The following is a 21,527-nucleotide window of genomic DNA, read 5'->3' on the forward strand; positions in this document are numbered from 1 at the left end:
CCTTCAGATAAGATAATATATTAATAAAATAACAACATTGACAAGAAAAGCTCCCTCTGAAACAATAAAACAACACAGTTAGGCCTAAAAGAATAGCCATTTGAATTAAACATAAGATTCTAAGATGTGAACTATAATGTGCAACACAACAATTTAAAGTATTTATCTGTCATACTCATGGTGTTGTTAAAAATGTTATATTGAATATATATCAGTGTTTTATATAGTATCATTGGGGTACTATTATTTATATTTTGAATTGGTGTTGATTTTTATAATTTTCTGTTTTCATTTTAATTTAAGTTAATGTTTTAGTATTTTTTTTCATATGGGTATATAGTTTGTCTTTTTTTTCAATTGAATTAGTCTAGTGAAACTAAATTAATATTAAAAATGTTAAGTTAAAAAGGTTAAAATGAGAAAGGTTGCTTTGGCAACTGGCTGAAATAAAGTAAGATTGAAGGTTGAAGATTTTATTTTTTTTTCCTTCTAGTATTAGTTAATAATAATAACTCTCTATTAATAATAAAAACTATCATAGCAATATTACAAAAGAAATTCATTGATGTTTTAATAATAAAAAAAACTCATTACACTAAATACATTTACACGAGTTACAAAATATTTAAATAATCACATGCTGTTCTTTGGAATTTAGAAAAGTATCATGGTTTCAGTAAAAAAAATATTAAGTGTTTTCAACATTGATATTAATAAGAAATTGGCATATTCAAATGTTTTTGTTGTTAATAACAGTTTAACTTTTGACACTCAGTGGATCAACACCAGATTTCAATCAATACACCAAATCAAAATGTAATTCTGGTCACACATTCTAGCAGCTCAAACCAGAGACTTTGTTTCCCATGATGCATCACTCAGCTTGAGCACACACAGATTGTGTTCAAGGTGTGCAGGCAGCAGTGTAGGTGTACATATGTACGGATGGATGAGGAGAGACAGGCTGAGGTTAGAGGCTCTAGTCAGTGTTTGTGCGTGTGTTAGTGCTGAAAGGGCAAAGTGACTCACAGACTTGCGTATGTTTACGCGAGGTTTAGGGACAGGTTTGGAGGGTTTGCTGTCGAAGCTCTCTGGCAGAGTGGATGACCCGTGGCCGCTCTTTCTGGCCTGGAGGGCCAACTGATACGCCACCTCAAACGCCTGGCCCAATGTCAGGATAATCTCATAGGCCAGATTCTATATGAAAACACACAGAGATGATCAGAGATGCTCTTTCAAAAATCAACTCACAATTCACACTTGTGGAGGATCTACGCTGTTGCAAATCAGTTGAGAAAATGACGGAAATGCCCTCAAGATCTGAGTTCAATTTAGTGCTACTACATTTGGCAGCTACATCTCCTAATTTCCACCTAATTTCAGAGCTTAGTGATTTTTAAATGATTAAAAACATGCTTTAAGCATATTATAAATTATTAATGTGTTGTGAATAGCTGACGCAGAAACAGCTCTGTGGTGTTACTGTGACAGACGGTAACACAGAAAAAAATCAATTTTACCTAACTGAAAATGTAAAAAACATGCCATTATAGCTATTTAATATAAGAAAATGTGTAGTTTGTACTTAAAATGACTGCATAGATGCTATAAAATATGACCAAGTGATTTCACAAAAAATTTTGTAATATATATATATATATATATATATATATATATATATATATATATATATATATATATATATATATATATATATATAAAAAATCACTATACATTTAACTAATCATCATTACAAATAAAAAAAAAATGTGACTTTCATAGTTTCACCACTTTTGGCCTTTTGTCACATTCATTTGATAATATTGATTAAAGTGATACTAATCTTAAAGTAATAACCAAATATTTGAAGTTTTTTTGCAACATTTGCAACTTTGCTTTAATGTCTCATTTTCATTTATGCTTCATCAGGAAGTTCATAAGTGCATTTATTTCTGACGTGTCACTAACCACATCAAAAGCTGTAAACACATGGCAGTAATGATGGCTGGATTTCAAGTCCTTGGTGATGTACGCAAACGTGGACAGATCTTCAGGGTCCTGCGCGGCACACGAGATATTCCTGATCTCATGCTCGGCTATAATGTTCTATATCAGAGAGAAAAATACGACCAAAAATCATCAATCATATTTTTTCTTTTCTACATTTCTAACATACTGTCAATATAATGTGATTTGTGTGTGTGTGTGTGTGTGTGTGTGTATGTGTGTATGTGTGTATGTATGTATGTATGTATGTATATATATATATATATATATATATATATATATATATATATAAATAAACTAGCCAACTGAATAAAATTGCAATAAAACATTATAAAGTGACTTATAATAGCACATCTCGTAATATCAATTCAATGCTTCCTCAGCACTGAATTATCTAATGTCCTTTACTGGCATGCAATTTTTATTGTGATTAATTCAGCTGCATTTTATTTTTGACAGACAATTTCAATCTTATTAAGGGAAATAAAAGTTATTATAAACAATCCAAGTATAAATTAAGAGTTAAAATTGATGAGTACCTTGTTAGTGGCATCAATAAACTTGACGCCCTTATAGGAGACAGACAGTACTATGGTGGGAATCTTCTTCATCTGTTCTGTAGACTTCTTACAGAGAGGATGAGAGGAGGAGAGATCAGCAGACAGTCTTACAGTCTCAGACATTAACATACATGAGGCCCCATCACACTCTGACTGAGATCTGCTTAATACAAACTCAAACACACACTAAATTATTTACACGTAACGTGATTCAGTCCCCTGCAATAACCCAGATAGTGTGCCATCTCATGAGACAAACAAAAAGGGCCAAAATAACACTGTGCGCCATTTTACTGATGTCATATGCCACATATAAAGATGCTTATACAAGGTGGTTTTAACTGGTCTCCCAGTCTGCTGTTTTTATTGGCCAGCCAATGGGAGACGATCTGTCAAAACCAGCAAACCAGGTTGGAAGACCACCTCAGGCTGCAGGGGCATAAATCATATGCACCTGAGGATGATGATGAACCTCAGAGAATCAGAATTCATTTTCATATCTTCCTATGCTGTCATATCAGTTGTCAGAGTGGAATACATATTCATCTGGACCTCATTTCTCCGCTTGCTCTCGCTCTCTTTCAGCAGTTTCCTGTGCATCGGCAGTTCTCTACTGTTCTGTACCTGTCAAAATATTCTGCATAAAACAAAGAGCGAGAGACGGAGGACCTAAATTTACACCCTCTGAATGTATTAATGTGTTTGTGGAGAAGCAAGGGGCGGCAGGTCTTGAAATCTCTGGGTCTCATCAGAAAGTAGAGAGATGGTGTTTTACATGCATACAAAAACAGGGTGCCCGAACTGTCCTGCCGTGTTAATCAATCTCACGAGAATGGGGAAGCCGCAGGGTACTGAGGTAAGAGAAGGTGTATTTTGAGGTAAAGCGAGGTCACTGCATTCATATGCTGAGGGAAGTAGGTTATTTATGCGATTATGAGAAAAGTCGTAATTGGCCTTAATATTATTTCCCTTCACATACCCTTGCGTGCGTGTTAATCCCTAGTACACCACGTTCTCACAGTCCTTTAAGAACAGAGAAATTTCCTGTTCTGTTAATGACTGTGTGTCATAGTGACCTGAGGGCAGCGGGAACATGACTAGACAGATCGTTTAGTGGTTGCCATGGCGACACAACTCTTACCCTCATTTTTGCACAGGCATCATGCGTGGACTCTGTGCCGCGCAGCTCCTTCACCAATATAGAGCCCAGATACTGCAGAACAAACACACACAATCAGAAACTGACAAACACATTCACTTTTATTTTTAAAAAGTAGATACAAATTACAATTATATATACACACTATTATGTATACATTATTATTATCATTTTAATTATTTTAATATTTTAATATAAAAATTAAATATTTATATTAATTTATAAAATAGATATTTTAATACTATTATTTTTTATTACTACTATTTTAAATTATATGTGTAAAAAAAACCTATACATTTATATTTTTTTATTAGTTTTCACTACAGCTAGTTTATAAATGATATATTTTAACTATTTAGTTTTACACAAGCTTTTACATGTAAATGTTCTTTTTTTATTGTCTAAACTATTTGCATGTAAAACTAGTAACAGCAGTCAATGTGGGCGGTCAAATGTTGAAGTATGCATGGTCCTGACAAATCGACCGCAGTATTCAAATTATCCTTAACATTTTTTTTTGTTTCCACAAAATACAGAGATTTACATCAAGCAACACTATGTTCCTTTTATTTTAAAAGAGCAACAAAATCCTGATTTCCAGGTGTTTCTTTCCCAATGGTAGGTGTGCACAGACTGTCCATTACTGTGATTACAACTGTCTAGCTTAGTTAGTGCAGTGATCTGATCAAGTGTTACGCTGCACTGCTGGGTATCGGACAAGGACAACCTTGAGAGCCAGCGGGCTGTGTTTCACATGAAAGCAATCTGGCATGTACCATATGATGACAATGTTTTGTAAAACCCAGACAGACCACGCTACAGTCATATTTTCAATTATAAAATAACCTGCATTATATTTCCAAATCCACTCTAGACCATGTATCTCACCTACAGGTACGATATCCTCAATTACTTTTGTATTTGTAGCTTAATTTAAGCACACAATATCTCTATATCTGTAATTCTTCATTATGTATTACATTTCATTTTTACAAATATTTATAATTATTTTTATTCCATTTCATTTAATTGTAATGTTTCATTTAATTTTTATTTTTAGTTATATTTACTTCGATTTCATATGTTTTATAATTTGATAAAACAATAGCAGTTTTAAATAAAAGAATAATAATTGAGGTGTTCATGTTTGTCAGGGAAGCGTCTCATTACTGACTGAAAGTGCCATGAGAGTCAGCAACATCATTGTTTAAGTATAATATCAATAGATTTAGCAACATATTTTACTTCTAGTGGAATAAACATTGATCCACAGATCTGTCTGTTCCTTCACAGCTCCACACTGGGAATAAACTCTTGACCTTTGACCTCTGTGGGTCAATCACACTTACACGCATGGGTTCTGTTCATAAACTCCATCAGTGTTTTTTGGCACAGGAGAATAAGCCAATCAAATTTACACGGCTGTTGCTAGGAAACAGAGTGGGTTTATGTAAGCTAATACTAGAGATGCTCGGGCCCAGAGAGAGCTGAAAAAGCTGTATTGATTGAAGGTTAAAACACCATTATTCACCACTGAACAACTGAAGGATTCGCAGATAGCTTTCACGTTCGCTTTTCTCTTTTGCTATCTGATGGCTTACAGGAGCTCGCCAAGGCCAAATCCACATCTATATTCTTCGAACGCTTACATTTAAAGTCTTTGAAAAATAAATCTGAGAAACATTCTTTATTCATCACTTTTAACACCCACACTTACATATGCTTCATAGTCACATGACTGGAATATAAGCTTCTCTGGATGGTGCTGCCAGTACTGCACCGGCGTAGATGACGTCGCCTCGTTCGGAGGCCGTAATGTGATTGGCTCGCACCATTCCCCTTGCTGAAAGGGAGGGTAATGGAAAAACAAAGTAAATCAAGGTCCAGTGTTTACGTTACAATCACAAAAACTGATGATATTATTTATTTTTTAATACTTAATCAAGTACATCTACGATAATCATAGGGTACGAATACACAACACCATTTTAAACTAAAACTGAAAACTTTTAATGGTTTATGGCCATTCATTTACACGGCAGTGCTGTTTTAGGGGCCTGAAAATGCAAACTTCAGAAAACGAGTTTCAAAATGTACGTTTTTGAAAACGATACCGTTATCGTCTCTATATATAACTACAAAAAAATGTGAATTTGTGAAAATAGTAGCGTCACATGCATACATTTTACGTGTTCAATCTATAGGAATGTGGATGCGCGCATTTTACGTGTTCAATCCATACTTCACAAAGTGACATTGTCATCTACTGGCCTGGCATGCATACAGCATTTTTAGCCATTTTCGCGAATCCGTGTAAAAGGGGATCAATTTGACAATGCTGTCATCTGTATTCCGTAACTTTGGAAAAATTTTGTCTCTTAAAATTTTACTCAATTTTAAATCTACTGAATTAAAAAAATAACCAATGAAAGCCAATAAAATCAGCATTATGCACATTCAATATATAGTCGTGCTGTCAAACGATTAATCGTATCCAAAATAAAATATTTTGTTCACATAATATATGTGTGTGTAGTGTGTATATTTATTATGTATATATACACATGCATGTATATATTTAAAAAAATTACGTTTATATATTAAATATATTATAGAATTTATATGAATATAAATATATACACCTAAATAAAAGTAAATATTTACAAAATATATGGTGTATGTGTCTGTCTTTATATATACAGAATAAATATACACACTATACACAGACATATGTAAACAAATTTTTTTATTTTGGATGCGATTAATCGTTTGACAGCACTAATATATACTTGCTGTGTAAATGTACCCATAGTGTATCCATAATGTACCCATTTTCTTCATAGTTTACTGATTTTAAAAAATTGATAAAGATTTTCGGACTACATTTTAAAAGGTTTTTCTCTTTCAAAACTTCAAAATGTTATATTTAATTCAATGTTACTTGCTGCTTCTTTTTGTGAAATTAACTAACAATTTCTGAGAGAAATCTCTTTCTTCAAGCTTTTTCAGTGTAGTTGCTAAGCAGCTCAGATCAGCTTTTTGTATTCGGTCTAAAGCCTTTTTCTCCCTCTTTCTCTCTTAGTCTCTCTCTCCCTTTGTGATGATATATGGAGCCACAGGGCAGGAAAAACTGATACAGTATAAAAGAGGAAGAGGACGTAAGGGTTTTTGTAACCTTTTGTCATTACGTTTGGTGTAATAACTCATTCTATTCACAATCACTGCAAAACACACAGGCACACACATCACTGATAAGCTCACAACAAGAGATCACAGCTACAAAACATTCACAATCGCCAACGCGAACACGCTTTAACATGCCACAATGCTGATTTATTGAAATGCTATCCGGATATAAAGGTGCACGAAGCACAATTGATCACATCAAAACAGGAGGACAGAGGAGAGTAGTGCACTTGACGCAAGTGCACTAACTCACCATACTGACTTGTGCCATCTGTCTCTCTAGTTTGGAGCGCGGCACGTCCTCGAAGTAGTTGTCGTTGCGTCTGCGTCTGGCGTCGGCCTGCATGATGAGATGCTGGACGTCCAGGGAGCCGGCGTTAGGGTAGGCCTGATTCAGAGACGGGGACAGCTGAGGTGGAGTGTGGTTCCCGGTGGGCTCCTGCAGAAAAGGTTTTGGGTGGTTAGTAGAGCAACTGCCTCTGAGATGAATGGGAATGCTAACAGATAGCTTTCTCGAGGGATTTTCTTATTGGAGGTCTAGCTGCATTTCTGTTTTTGCTTTGTGTTTGAATCAGTCACATGGCCTACTGTTTCTACATCAGACTGTCCTCGTCCTTTGATTAAGAAGGAATATAAGCTGTGGCTCAAAGCAACTCTGATTTTTTATGCTCTGGACTGGCTTTTCTATTGATTGGGCTCCTGGAAATGTGGCTATGGAGGCCTTGCAGTTTAAGAGCAGCTGTCTGATCCAGCCTGGGAGATCAAGTTAAATCCCTGGAGCGGGTCAGGGCTCAGGGCTCAAGACTGCCATCAGATAAAACCGAATCGCACAGAAAGTGACATTTTCAGTTTTCTTAAAAGCATTTCTCTGTCCAAACGTACAGGCATACAAACAAACATAAAATATAGCATGATGGGTGACATTTAGGATGAACATTACATTTATCATTGCTAGGTGAATAAAAACATAGACATAGTGTGAGGGAAGATTTTGTTGGAGAAAGAGGAGTTGTACTCACCCTTAGGGAGATGGCCCGTGGTGGTTTCTGTGGAGGGTCTTCGTGCAGTCGATCTCCAAGTGAAGCAAGTATTCTTTTCCTGTGGCCGATCAAATTAATCTTTAGAACCTGAAAGAGAAAAAGAGAGGAGAAAAGTGAAGAAGAAAATACGTCAATACATGTTTTAATACATTTTTATAAAAATGTAACTTGCTCCAGAGTTTTTTGGATCATTATATTGGAAAATACTAACTCTCACTTGGTTTGCAATGAACTTTGCTGACTTTAAACATGTATTCTGCCGTATTTCAGTTTAATGATTTTAATTTGCTCACTGCAAAAGTGCCATCGTTCCATAATTCCTTTAGTGAATCAGGTGCTTAAACCACACAGACATCATGTGCAAATAAATCATGCTGCCGTTTTATGTCTTATTTGTCTGTTCTATGCACCTTCAGTTTTTTTTTGTCCATTGAGCTTTTGTTTTACTGTCTGAGGTGCATCAGGGGTGTAATAACAGTAAAAGATGGTCAATAAAGAACCCCAGTCAATCTGATGAAAACACACATTCGGAAAGAGACTACAAACAAAAAAAGATCAATAACGTCTATAAGACTCCACCTTTTTCATTCTTCCCCATTTCTTTCTTTCTTTCTTTCTCACTCTCTCTGCCTCTCTCACACACATACATGCTGTATAAATACTGCAACCTCGAACTGAGAAATTAACTCCACCCAATTAATGAGCATACATAAACCTGTTCTTTCACTCATTTGAACCATTACTGTAAACCAGGTGGCACAGAGGCATCAAATGCATGTTAAAAAGCTGCTTTAGTCACAACACACATGGTAGCTTCTCATTGGTCGCATCATTCTTGTCCCTATAGAGAAAATCTTCTCTAGCTTCATTTATAATGATCGCCACTATTTTATCGTGGAAAATCTAATCAATGGGAGGCTATTTTCTTTCAGCACAAATCATGGCTTTCAATTACGACATTGTGTCCGGAACTGACAATCCAATGCTGAGATTATGACCTGCAGATAAAGCAGCAGGACTCTTCCATGACCTTCCCAATTTATGACTGCTGGATGAGGGTTTTCAATAATAGCTTTGACACTAATCTCCTTCCACATATTGGTAAATGAATGGACAAAATTAATTCAGACTAATTTGTGTTTATGAATAATTCATGGGTTGGCGATTTATTTAGCCAATTAAATATTTTAGAGCAGATGATATATTATTATTATTATAAATTGTAGTTTTTCTACATTTTCTTAAAAAAAAAATTAAGACTTCATATTTCATATAAGACTTCAAAGATTTCATATGTAATTTCTGTTAGTTTCACACTGTTACCGACTTTAAACACCTTCACTTACACTTCACCCCCCAGTACCAAAACCATACCTTGCCAATCTAATGTACAGTAATATCAGAAACAGAAAGTTCCTAATCCAATAAAAGAAAACTAATGTTTGCAGGCTAAACAGCTGTTCATACTGGCTAAAATGCTTCCATCTTCATGGGCAGTACTACTTACAGGAGCCAAATTTGACTGCTTTGGGTTAATGATCCCCTGGGTTTCTCTTTAAAGTGTCTCATGTCTAAAATCGATTTGTGTAAGGAGATTTAGGATTGTGTGCAGAAGAGGCTCATTAACCCTGTTTAAACCCTCTGGAGATGCCAGAAACAAGCCAGTGTAAAGCAGCCAGCAGCCGCTCTCCCTCAGGCCCATGCTGGCCAGATTACAGGTGGTTAGGGCAACAGAAACGGGAACTGGATGGAAAACCCTCCAGGACTACAGCAGGATGTGTGCTCGCTGAAATTAGACAGTCTGCTCGAGATATTTTGCCAGTTTGGCAGTTTAAACCATACGAAATGTGATTCCAATGTGGCTGGAGGTTTCACATTAGAAGTGAAGTACACAAACACACAGCTATGCTTGTCTGAAGTAGCCAGACTTGCGTTTGTGACTATGGCCATTAAGTCTGGTCCACTTTGTAAGTTATTGTGGCCAAGGCTATTCCTGCTCAGTTCAGGGTGGGCCAATACAGTAAAAATCTAAAAGACATATTTTATCTTTCTTTCTTTCTTTCTTTCCTTCTTTCTTTCCTTCTTTCTTTCCTTCTTTCTTTCTTTCCTTCCTTCCTTCTTTCCTTCCTTCCTTCTTTCCTTCCTTCCTTCTTTCCTTCCTTCCTTCTTTCCTTCCTTCCTTCCTTCTTTCCTTCCTTCCTTCCTTCCTTCCTTCCTTCTTTCCTTCCTTCCTTCTTTCTCTTTCTATCCATCGATATATTGATAGTGTGTAAAATCGATCTATATCTAAAATCTAAAAATCTATCTATATCTAAAATACTAAAGACCAAAATACTAAAGACTTTGAAAAGACTAAGTAAAACCAGCCAATCAGATTGAGGCTTACAAACTTAAGAAAGCTCATGCTGTTCTTGCAGCCAGCATGCATCAATAGGTCTTTAAATCTGAATATAGATATGCGGAAGTTAATATGAGCTATTTATATTCCCACTTGCATGCCAATGCAGCAGGAAACGGACAAACAAAAGGAGAGAAAACAGGACGAAATGAACAAAGAGAGGATGCTGTGTGTGTAAGGTTCAGCAATGCTGTATTGCATAATGGTAAAAAGCAGAGGAGACTGAATTTAATTTAAATGGAAATATGTAGAGCGGGCTGCAGTGGAGAAGCAACATGCCATGGAGAAATACTGTACAGACTGGACGACAGTGCAAACGGCTCTATCACACGAGCGGTGCTCAGATGATATGCATAAGCCTCTCATTACACATGCAGCAGGGGTGATAAAGAGAAGCAGCCATGTGTTTTAATCACTGCGAATGCTCGTGAACATATCTGCACCGCCGGGTACAGTATGCTGACTGCAGTGTTAGAGCACCAGAGCTGCATCCTAACTCACATTCTAACTGTAATGCATGTAAGATTAGGATTCATAGAGCACTAAAAATAGTACGGCAAAGGTGCCTGGTTGGTATTTCTGGTAGATTTTTAGGAATTATATGAGCTAATACTGACTAAAAGCTCATTGAAAAAGACTTTGCCATGGTTCTCTTTCGACTTTTCCAGTTATGACAAACTGCTGCATTCGAATCAATTCAGTTTAAGCTAATTTGTTACCTTTATATTGTATGTTTGAGGCCTAGTGATTACAATGGTAATGCACTAGCTAGATGCTAATGCTACATTAAAATGCAAACAGTACACTACAAAGAGGTAGGTGATGTAAATTTGTGTTTGCACACTATTAAAAAAATATTTTTGAATAAATTAAATAAAGCTAAAATTAAACTGTAAAAGTTGAACTAAAAATGTACAAAACATTTTACTAAAAACTATGAAAAAAATTCAAAATGATAAAAGCACTTTACATAATAACTAAATCCAAAATTAAAACAAAAATTCAAACTTTGTAATATAAAATTGTAATATGTTCTTTCCGTCTACGATTTGCCTACAAATAAAATACTAGGGGACCAGATTTACTAAACAGGGCAAATTAGCCTGAGAGCACAATTCCAAAACAGCGCCGATGGGCGTGGACATTTCTGTGGATTATTTACTGACAATGTGCAAATTCAAGAACGCAGATGCAACATCATTCATTTATCGACCAATGCAATATATCAAAGCGCACCGCAAATTAGCATAGTCGCAAATATTTCTTAATAATTCTTCATTGTGCGTCCTTAGTAAATCCTGACAGTACTCATTTAATGCCAAAAGATGGTTTGCACCGGCGAAAGTTGTTAGTAAATCTGGCCCTATGAATAAAAACTGCAATTCTACTGTGAAAGACAGTCTAAAGGGCCAAGAATTAAAGCTGTTAGTTTGTAAACTCTGACTGAGAAACACCCAACTGCATTAGAGGACAAAAAACTCCAACTGCAGTTACCTGACAGCATGCTGCTGACCTTTCAAATCCAAAATCTTAATATGCGACCAATTAATGCAGTCAAATTAGAGTATTTATCTGCCAGCCAGTTAGGCCTATTTGACACCTAATCGGGCAGATCCTCATTGTCTATTCAGTGCACAAAGAAAATCACGGAGTGTGTGAAAGATTTGGGTGCTCTGTAAAAAGAGAACAGCACAAACCAGAGAGACCACTGACATTTTTACACAATAATTGAAGTGCTGTTAAAAACATTCAGCCGTTTCATGCGTAATGGAGTCTTGTGAAATCTCTTCTTTTCTGTGGGTGTAATTACTGCAGTGTTGGATGTAAAATGACAGTTAATCCCATTAGATTAGAGAAAGTGAGCAAGAAGCAGGTCTGAAGAGGGATTAACCTCAGCAGACCAACAGCAGGAATGCAATCTCCACACCAGGCGCACACAAACTGTTGACATGGATGTACTTTAAAAGGACTGATGCACACACACACTTTTTTTCTAAACCAGTTTAATATGCAGAGACAACTACTGTATACATTCAGCGGTTCATTCTCCTAAAACATTTCTCACTTCCCCAGAAAGCTCGACACTGCAACTTTTATTCAGCCAATGGCTCGAGTTTGGGGGAGGGACTCTGTTTATTGACCAATGGAAGATGGAGGGAGTGTTTGGGAAACCTGTTTCACACACTGATTATTTTTCAAGCTTCAGCTGTTTATGCAAGTTGCGCCAAAATTAAAAATTAAACTTTAACATACTTCCTAGTCTTGTTGTCAATGACACATCAGTATTATTTTAGTATTATTCATATACTATTATAGTCTTTATGGTAACACTTTCTGGTTGCACTTTAATTTACAGTATGTGTACTTGCATGTACTTACAGTGTACTTACCTAAGAAAGTACTACTGGTAATATAAGGTAACTGCATGGGTTAGTTAATTTTTATTTCAGCTTTAATCATTTTAATACTTTGATTTCAGTTAGCTGACAAAGAAATATTTCTTTGAAAGTTAATTTAAATTTTTAATACCAATTTTTTTTTTTTTTTTATATATATATATATACCAACCTAGCGAAAAACACATTTTTAAAACTGCCTAATTCGTTTACAGATCTGAACTAGTTTTCCTAGTCTGGTCTGAGAGCTAGTTATACAGGGGTTATGGACACCTTTCCATATGTGACCCTGGAGCACAAAAGCAATTGCCAACAATACATTCTATGGGTCAAAATTATAGCATTTTATTTTATGCCTAAAATCATTACGATATTAAGTAAAGATCATGTTCCATGAAGATATCTTTTAAATGTCCTACCATAAACATTTTAAAACTTAACTTTTGATTACTAATATGCATTGCTAAGAACTTCATTTGGACAACTTTAAAGATGATTTTCTTGATATTTAGAGTAGTATTTATTTTATTTTATTCGAAGGAAAGCTTATTTATTTAGCTTTCATGATGTATGTGTATATATGAGGTCCAGGGTTAAATATATCAGGCCAAAAGACCAACTGGCCACCCAAATAAACCCCCTAAACACCAGCTTGACCAGACTGAGAGACAATTAAACCCAACTACGAATGAGCCTAGGTTGGTTTAAACCAGACTTTTTCAAGCAGGGTAATGTAATAATGAATACCAAATAAATAACAAAAACATACTGCAAATGGTTAAAGCATTTTAATGGTGGTTAACATGAATACCCAAAATGGTGGTTGTGGCTTTTTTTTTGTTGCTTTATTTTCATTTATAATGTCCACTTTTCACAATCTACAATCCAATCAAGTCCCGCGTTAAATTTTTATCCTTTTGACCATCCCAATTCACTCTGAAATACATCATCTGAGTAATATGGGCTGTGAATGCCTTCTAAAGACTGTAAAATGAAAGGGTAAAACTCAATACATAAAATGTCTTCATAAAGATCAAGCACTTCTTTAAAGGTCAGGTCAGGCCAGAGCAATACTTCTCAGCCACATAACTCTCAAAGATCTCATGCTCGAGGCACCAGCAGACATAAGTAATAGAGCTCAGAATGAGCTGGGGTATGGATGAGCAGTTCCTCCTAATTGAGGGAGCTGAGGCGCAGAGGCCTGTCTGATGGGGAGGATGTGAATACAGTACTGTTTGTGCTTACAGTAGCATTCGTGCATTGGATTTTGATGACCAGGAAAACACCAAGTCCCTCTTTTCACCCACTTGTTCTGTTTTCCCTCTTTTTACCTCAATCCCACAATGCAACACTATGTCCCAGCAAATATTTTGTTTGTAACCAAAATCACCATCTGACCATTGGTATATTTTCCCTATTTTTTGTTTAAGTTTTAATATTTTAGTGTCCATGCTTTAAAGAGGATAAATTGACAGATGCAACTTCTCTAAGGTTTTACCATGTTAACAGCTAACATGCTCAAAATCAAGTTCATTCAATTATTATGTCAGCTAGTTTATGTTTTTCCTATTTCTTTTCCCTTTTAGTTAAAATATTTTGAGCATCACTGCTTTAAACAGGTTGAATTAGAGAGACGCAAGTTTTCTGAGGGGGGGTTTAGCATGCTAATGGCTAACATGCTAGTGGTGGATTCACAATTAACACCAACCAAAACCAGTGATGTTAACAAGTATATTTTTGACTATTTTTGTTTTATCGTTATTATTATTTTTCTAATCACTGCTTTAAATAAGCACAACTTCCCTGAGAGGGTTTTAGCATGCTAATAGTGTATTCATAATCAATACCAACCACAACAAGTGATGTCGACTAGTTTATTTTTGTTTTAGTTTTAATATTTTTAGAATCACTACTTTAAAGAGTGATTAGTCAATTATGAAAAAAGTCATTTTGCACCTACCATCCCCATTTCTTCTATACTTTTTATCTGAAGGGTAACATGCGAAGCACATTGATTGGCTAATGAGCTGTAAAGCTTGCACGATTGGTCAAATGACCTTTAAGCCCATGTAAACCAGCCGTGAGCACTTTGGTTTCTTCTGCTTGACGTCACCCTTCCAATCACTCTGTAACTCAATATTTTTTTTCATATGGCATAAAATGCTAAATAACATGTGGCATGTCTCCCTTGCTACAGCGGACGGAATGTAGAGAGCCAATCACTGCAGACATAACAGGTTTTTACTGCCAAGATTATAAGCCAACACAACCCACACAGTGAACATAATGAGGTCTAGTATACGTGCGTGTACAATGTGTCCACAAATCTTCCTGATCTCCTGCATTCTGGGGCTACTTTATTGGTCTACACGGATTTGCTTGGAACAGCACTAATTTGTTCATTTTTCATTACTAGTATTGGCGGATTTCAGCTCACTGAGAGACATCGGTGCAGTGGAAGATGCTGCCTGGTGTCCAGTCAACAACTAGCCACTCAGGAGCCATATCCAGTCCATCCCTAGTAGGTACAATTCAAACAAGCCCAAGGCCATCATTGTCACGGCAACTCGCCGTTATCCATCTCAGATCCATTTATAACCAGCGCCTCCCAACCAGGACAACTGGAAATGAACCAGAGACTGCCAGTTACCTAGCAACTATGGAGCGAGTGCTGGTGCTTTGTGTAAAAATCCAGCAGGCCTCTGAGGCAACGTAAAGGAAGATATACCGCAGCGCGCTGGACCAATGCTGTGAGGTTAGACTGTGAGTGAGGACATGATGAGCCAATGAGGGGACATGTCACATTTCTGCCTTTACCAATGATAATAAGGGAATGCTGCTCTATGTGGGGATCAAAAGGAATCAAGAGAAAAAGTCAGCCTCCAATACAAAGACGAGGAGAAAAAAAAAGACGTCATGACAGTTTCTCTCATTTCTCTCTCACTTTCTACACGCATTCTCACACACTCCTACTCATTCTTGCACACAAACCCACAGACATGCCAGACCAAGAATGAAACTATGGAACATGCAGAAAAAAAAAAATCATGCAGTATGGAACATCTAGTGAGAACAATGTGATTTGACTAAACAGTAAAATTGTACAAAATGACATATTGTCAAAACTGAGTAGTCGGTGGGTTGAGTGAAAACATTTGTTGACTTCTCAACCGTTAGGAAACAAACAGGCTGACTTGATCACATACTGTACACTTATATAAGCCGCAATCTTGCTTTAAAAGAAATTATAGATATTACAAATTACAAACTAATATATATATATATACACACACACACACACACACACACACACACACACATATATATATATAATATATAGTATATATATATATATATATATATATATATATATATATATAATATATAGTATATATATATATATATATATATATATATATATATATATATATAATTTTAAAAGTTTAATTTTTAGCAGCAGAAATTAATAATAAATTAATAATTTCCTTAAATTAATAAAAAAATGCTGATTTTCTGCTCATTTCTTATTATTTTCAATGTTGAAAACAGTTTTACTGCTTAATATTTCTATGGAGATATGATATATTTATTTCTGAATTTTTTGAGGAATAGAAAGTTCACAATAAAATATATATAGATATTTTAAAACATTATACATGATTGTATTGCTCCTTTCAATCAATTTAAGGTATCCTTACAGAATGAAACTACTAATTTCTTAAAAAAACAACAACAACAAAAACTCCCAAACTTTTGACCAGTACTGTATGCAAGTTTCATTTCTGTACTGTATTTCAAGTTTCAAATTTCAATATTTGATATGTACATTAGTTTTGATATATTTGATTTCTTGGACAACCATCATTAAATAAATGCCACTTTCCATATAAATGAATAAGGAATGCAATTCCTTAATCCAATATATTTCAAATCAGTATTGCATGCATGTGAAACATACTGTAGTACATCAAATCCATTCCAAAGTAATCTCATAAAGTGATCATCTGAAATAGGCTTGCTTCTGGTGTTAGGAATCTAGTTTAAGTCAGGGCTTGCCGCTGTCGACAGTGACATAAGGGCCCACAGCAGGCAGATCAACGGCATTAGACCGGCAGCCCTGTCACATCCCGCACAGCACCAGGCCGCTGATTGGATCCAAGCTGCAAAACACCACAGGATTAAACAGCAGAGGGCCCGGAAGTGTCCTCGCATGACGCCTGCACCCTACACAGAACGATAGATCCTGCTTTTATGCAAGTGAAAAAAGTCTTAACTGCTCAAAGTCTTATGCTGGAGTGGCTCGAAAATGCAAATGTATGTAACAGTGAACAGAATAATACAAGTGAGACATGAGACATGACTACTGTACCTTGTTAATGTGGTGTAAAATCACTAGCTAGCTAAGATGACAGGAGTAGATTTACACTCAAATGACTGATGTCAGGTCTTGTATGACTGTAGTGTTGAAGGATCTGATCTGTGCAGACGCTGCAGTCAAGGGCTCCATGTGTAAAACAGCATAAAACCTCCGCCTTCAAAACCAATATGAAGCAGAATTTGAAATCTATTTTAGTTGCGCGACATGGGACGTGTCTGACTGAAACGGGATTTCAAGTTGACTTAAAATTCTCTTTGTTCATCTACACAATTAAAAATGAATAAATGAATCAAGATTTAATCAGCTGCACAGAAGCATCAACGCTAAACACCAACCAAAACTCCAAGGACAACTTGGATTTTCCAAAGTAGTTGTTTTTAGGGAGTAGTTTGGAGTTATTGGAGGTCTATTTATTTGAAGAAGGACTGTGCGTTCATCCTTATAAACTGCAGATTTGATGCTTCAAATTTAATAAATATCAGTGCAATGCTGTAAGAAAGCAAAAAAAAAAAAAAAACTTGCTCTCTGGCTGGACTATGAAGCCATAGCTGAATAATTGATCAAAAGATAAATGCAATATAGTCTGCTGCGAGTACACACAAAAGCAGGCAAAAATAGAATATAAGCTCTGTACTTGACACTGTAGAGAGCTGTAAGTGAAACTGTGAAGACACCACAGCCAGTCAGAACATTTTTGATATTTCACATAGTTACATAAAGCAAATTTCTGCACCAAAGAGATTTCACAAGACTTTTCGGCGCATATAAAAAAACATTATACTCACTTTTTTTGACTTTGACTTTACAGCACTGGATACTAGCTAGTGAAGGGTTTGGTACTTAGCCAATCAGCTTAGATCATGGTGCCGTGATGTAATTTATCTGCAGCGCAGGTGATTGGCTCAAAAAATAAAACAAAACTCAAAAATCAGCTATTTTCACAAACTCTGATTGTAACTTGGCTTATATTCACCTATCATTTGTAGTTTGGTGTAAAATTAACCAAACTATTCTAGAATTTATCTGAATCCACAAGTATGCATTTTCAGGCCACACCGCAGTGCTGTACACCCAGACTCATGATTGCTATTTGTTGCAAGGTGTGTGAAACTAGAGCAAACAGCAAACAGCTTCTTTATTCCAATGACGGGAAAACCAACTGGAACTGAAGTGAACTACATAAAAGCCCCACCACGGTAAAAACTTTTCCCAAAAAATCCCAAATATCTAGCCTCCAGCAAAGTTAAAAAGGAAGAAAAGCTTTTTGAGAACATTTTGCCGCACCCTCTGAGACTTCACAGCTTATTGGCAGCTTTATTTGTGTTATGAGAAAGCTTACACCTCAAGCCCCATCCACATGTGGATGGCGTAGCTGTGAGATTACGTCTACACCAGTGCTGATCCATAGCACAGTGGGTCCCACTTTCATTATGCAACACCACCTCACTGCTGTACCCTTCTGAACCTTCGTGACTCTTTCATTGCTGACTGCAGAAATGAGCTAATGCAGCCTAATGGAGACGTCTGCCTGCCTCTTCATCCCAAGGCATAGTCATTCTCACTGCTGTGCCATCTACAGATTACCTGAGCCGTGACGTTAACACTTCGGTCTTAGAAAGTCCTAAAGGCAAGCACAACGATGAGAAATGTATTAAAGAGTAAAAATGATATAGTGAATGTATCACAGAAAGTGTATAAGTTCTATAAAGTAACCATTAATGTTGTTCATAATTTTTTAGGCATGTGCTATATTTGTGTGTATTATAAAATACCTGAACTATATTTAGATTTCTTTTATTAAGAAAAAAACATATATACATATATACATATATATATACATATATATATATACATATACATATATATATATATATATATGTATATATATATATATATATATACATATATATATACATATATATATATATATATATACATATATATATACATATATATATATACATATATATATATATATATATACATATATATATACATATATATATATACATATACATATACAATTCATAAAATAATATACATTTTTCATCATTTATAAATAAATCACAATAAAACTAAAATATTTATTTACACAATGATTTATAAGAAAAACTAAAAAAGCACAAAATGTATGAAAAGTGGATATTCTTGTTGAGTTTTGCAAAGATTACATTAATTCCTAGTCATCTTAAAGATTAACTTTAAAGGAATATTAGGTGACAGGAATAATAATATAAATGTAAAATCAGGTTGATGAGAAAAAAAAAGTGAAAGTGAAAAGAAAAAAAAAAGAATTCTAATATCGGCCGATAACTGACACTGTATGGTTCCGATATAATGCAAATGCATTTTTTCCCTTGACTATTTTATTTTAAATGTTCCTTTAGTGTGACAGATATATATATACATACATACATACATACATACACATATATATATATATATATATATACAATAAAAGTATTCCATGTAGCTCAATTAATGTGCTCATAAAAGCTGCATGCATGATAATTCCAAAAACAATTCTCCTGGGAAGCCCACATGTCCTGCAGTGTGAAAAGCATTGCTCTGTCCCAATCTATTTGAAATGTCAACCAACCACATACACAAACTCAAACTAATGCATACACCACTGCATGAGTACATACGCACATCACACGAATCGAACAGTGTATAATCGAGCACGATGCGTAAAATCACCAAAGTAATAAAGAAACTACAGCATGGTGCAAAGTAGTTGGGGGACGACGGATCACTCACTGACAAGACACATAAAAGAAACAGCAAATGTTTAGCAGGAATGCAGGAGACAGCGGCTAGTAATGCAGCAAGTGCCGAACAAAAGCTTTAACAGTGCATTAATCAAAAAAACAACTAGAGGCAGCACAATCCCTTCTAATGCACCTTCTGCTTCACTCTTCTTCTAGTGCCAGTGACTTACCCCGAGTTTGGCCGCTCATCCGCACAGTCAAGTCCTCCGTCCCCAAACATCCAAGAGCACTTGCAAGGGTCCTGACCTGCTTTGACAAGCTGCCTCAACTCTCCTATACAGCATAAAAGCTCAAACCTACATGCATATTTCTACGAGAATGAAGGTGTTTTTCACTCTCCAATCTCCTCACGCTATAAAACAGCAGAGGTTTGTACTCCAGCAGCAATGCTCTGTGTCTGAACACGTCACCCTCCTCCTCTCGCTCCTCGCTTGCGCTCTCCGCCTGGTTACTATGGATACCCTGCTCCCATCCAGCGAGGAGCCGCTGCGTTCGCGTGCCGTAGCGGGAGTGCAGCGCAGGTGACCGTTTCCTCGGCTCATGAAGCAGCGCTAGTGTGAGACGGGAGACTGAACGTCCTTAACTCACGCTCTGCTTTCTCCGCCTCACTCTCTCATATCTGTTTCCCCTCTCTCTCTCTCTCTCTCTCTCTCTCAAGCTTCATTGTTTAATGTGAGTTCCAGAGCTCAGCTGCCGCACACTGCAGTAAGATTGCAATTCATTCATCCTTGTCTCATTTGTACCTTGTTTAAAACATCTTAAGCCCAGCTGACGACATTTATAGAGTTGACTGTTGGGAAACATGACTGTCATCCAACCAACTAACACAAACCAGATTAACAAGCTGATCCAGTGTTGAAGTTGTCCTTTGTTGGGACAGCGGGAAATAGCCTTAATTCAATTGGCTTATGGTCTGTCTTAACACCTTAAGACTGGTAGACATACACCAACATAACAGTTCTGGCTCTCAACATTCAAAATGTGTGAGGGATATACATGCACATATACTGTAGTTTATAAAAAGACGCCTGACAGAAATAGATTCTGCTGCTGCGCTCCTTACTTGACTTACTAGCACAAAAAATATTTGCATCAAAATGTGCATTCACAATGTTTCTGTACCTATTGGTTAGAGTTTTGTGTCCTCATCTATTGGTATCAATCAACCAGTATTTAATATTTAACAATCATACTCATTTTCCACCATTTAGACAGTGCTCAAACTAATTTCCACTATTTTGTGTTTTATTGATTTATTTTTTTGGTTTTCAAAATAAATGTTTATATTGGATATTTATGTGTTATTGGCCAAAATGTAAAAAAACATATTGATATAGTTCATCAGCTTGAAGAACGCTGAATTTTTACCCAAGATTGAAGGTATTTATAATACTAATAATATGAATATTTTGTTTCATTACAGGCTGTGAGAGTTTATGCACAAATTATGTACCTATGTGGCAGATATATACTACCATTCGAAAGTTTTGGATCAGTAATATTTTTTATTTTGAAAGAAATCCTGAAAAATACTGGTTTCCACAACAATATTAAGCGGCACATTTGTTTTCAACCCTGATTATAATTAGAATAATTAATATTTATAAGTACACAACCAGCATTTTAGAAAGA

General features: G+C 35.8%; 1 protein-coding gene across 5 annotated transcripts in view; it reads right to left on the bottom strand.

Annotated features, from left to right (window-relative positions):
• anks1b (ankyrin repeat and sterile alpha motif domain containing 1B) overlaps positions 1-21,527 on the bottom strand; it is a 178,652-nt gene that overhangs the window by 8,824 nt on the left and 148,301 nt on the right. For 2 of the 5 annotated variants that reach the window (XM_059511226.1, XM_059511229.1), the window contains 7 exons: positions 7,932-8,039; positions 7,166-7,351; positions 5,444-5,569; positions 3,709-3,780; positions 2,547-2,633; positions 1,969-2,106; positions 1,030-1,197 (listed from right to left, as the gene is read on the bottom strand). In XM_059511226.1, the coding sequence (XP_059367209.1) occupies positions 1,030-1,197; positions 1,969-2,106; positions 2,547-2,633; positions 3,709-3,780; positions 5,444-5,569; positions 7,166-7,351; positions 7,932-8,039 (885 nt within the window). Of the gene's footprint in view, positions 1-1,025; positions 1,198-1,968; positions 2,107-2,546; positions 2,634-3,708; positions 3,781-5,443; positions 5,570-7,165; positions 7,352-7,931; positions 8,040-21,527 lie in introns of all 5 variants that reach the window. The other 3 variants (XM_059511230.1, XM_059511228.1, XM_059511227.1) reach the window with 3 other exon arrangements.

The sequence above is a fragment of the Carassius carassius genome, chromosome 26 (genome assembly GCF_963082965.1).
Source record: "Carassius carassius chromosome 26, fCarCar2.1, whole genome shotgun sequence".
Classification (NCBI taxonomy): domain Eukaryota; kingdom Metazoa; phylum Chordata; class Actinopteri; order Cypriniformes; family Cyprinidae; genus Carassius; species Carassius carassius.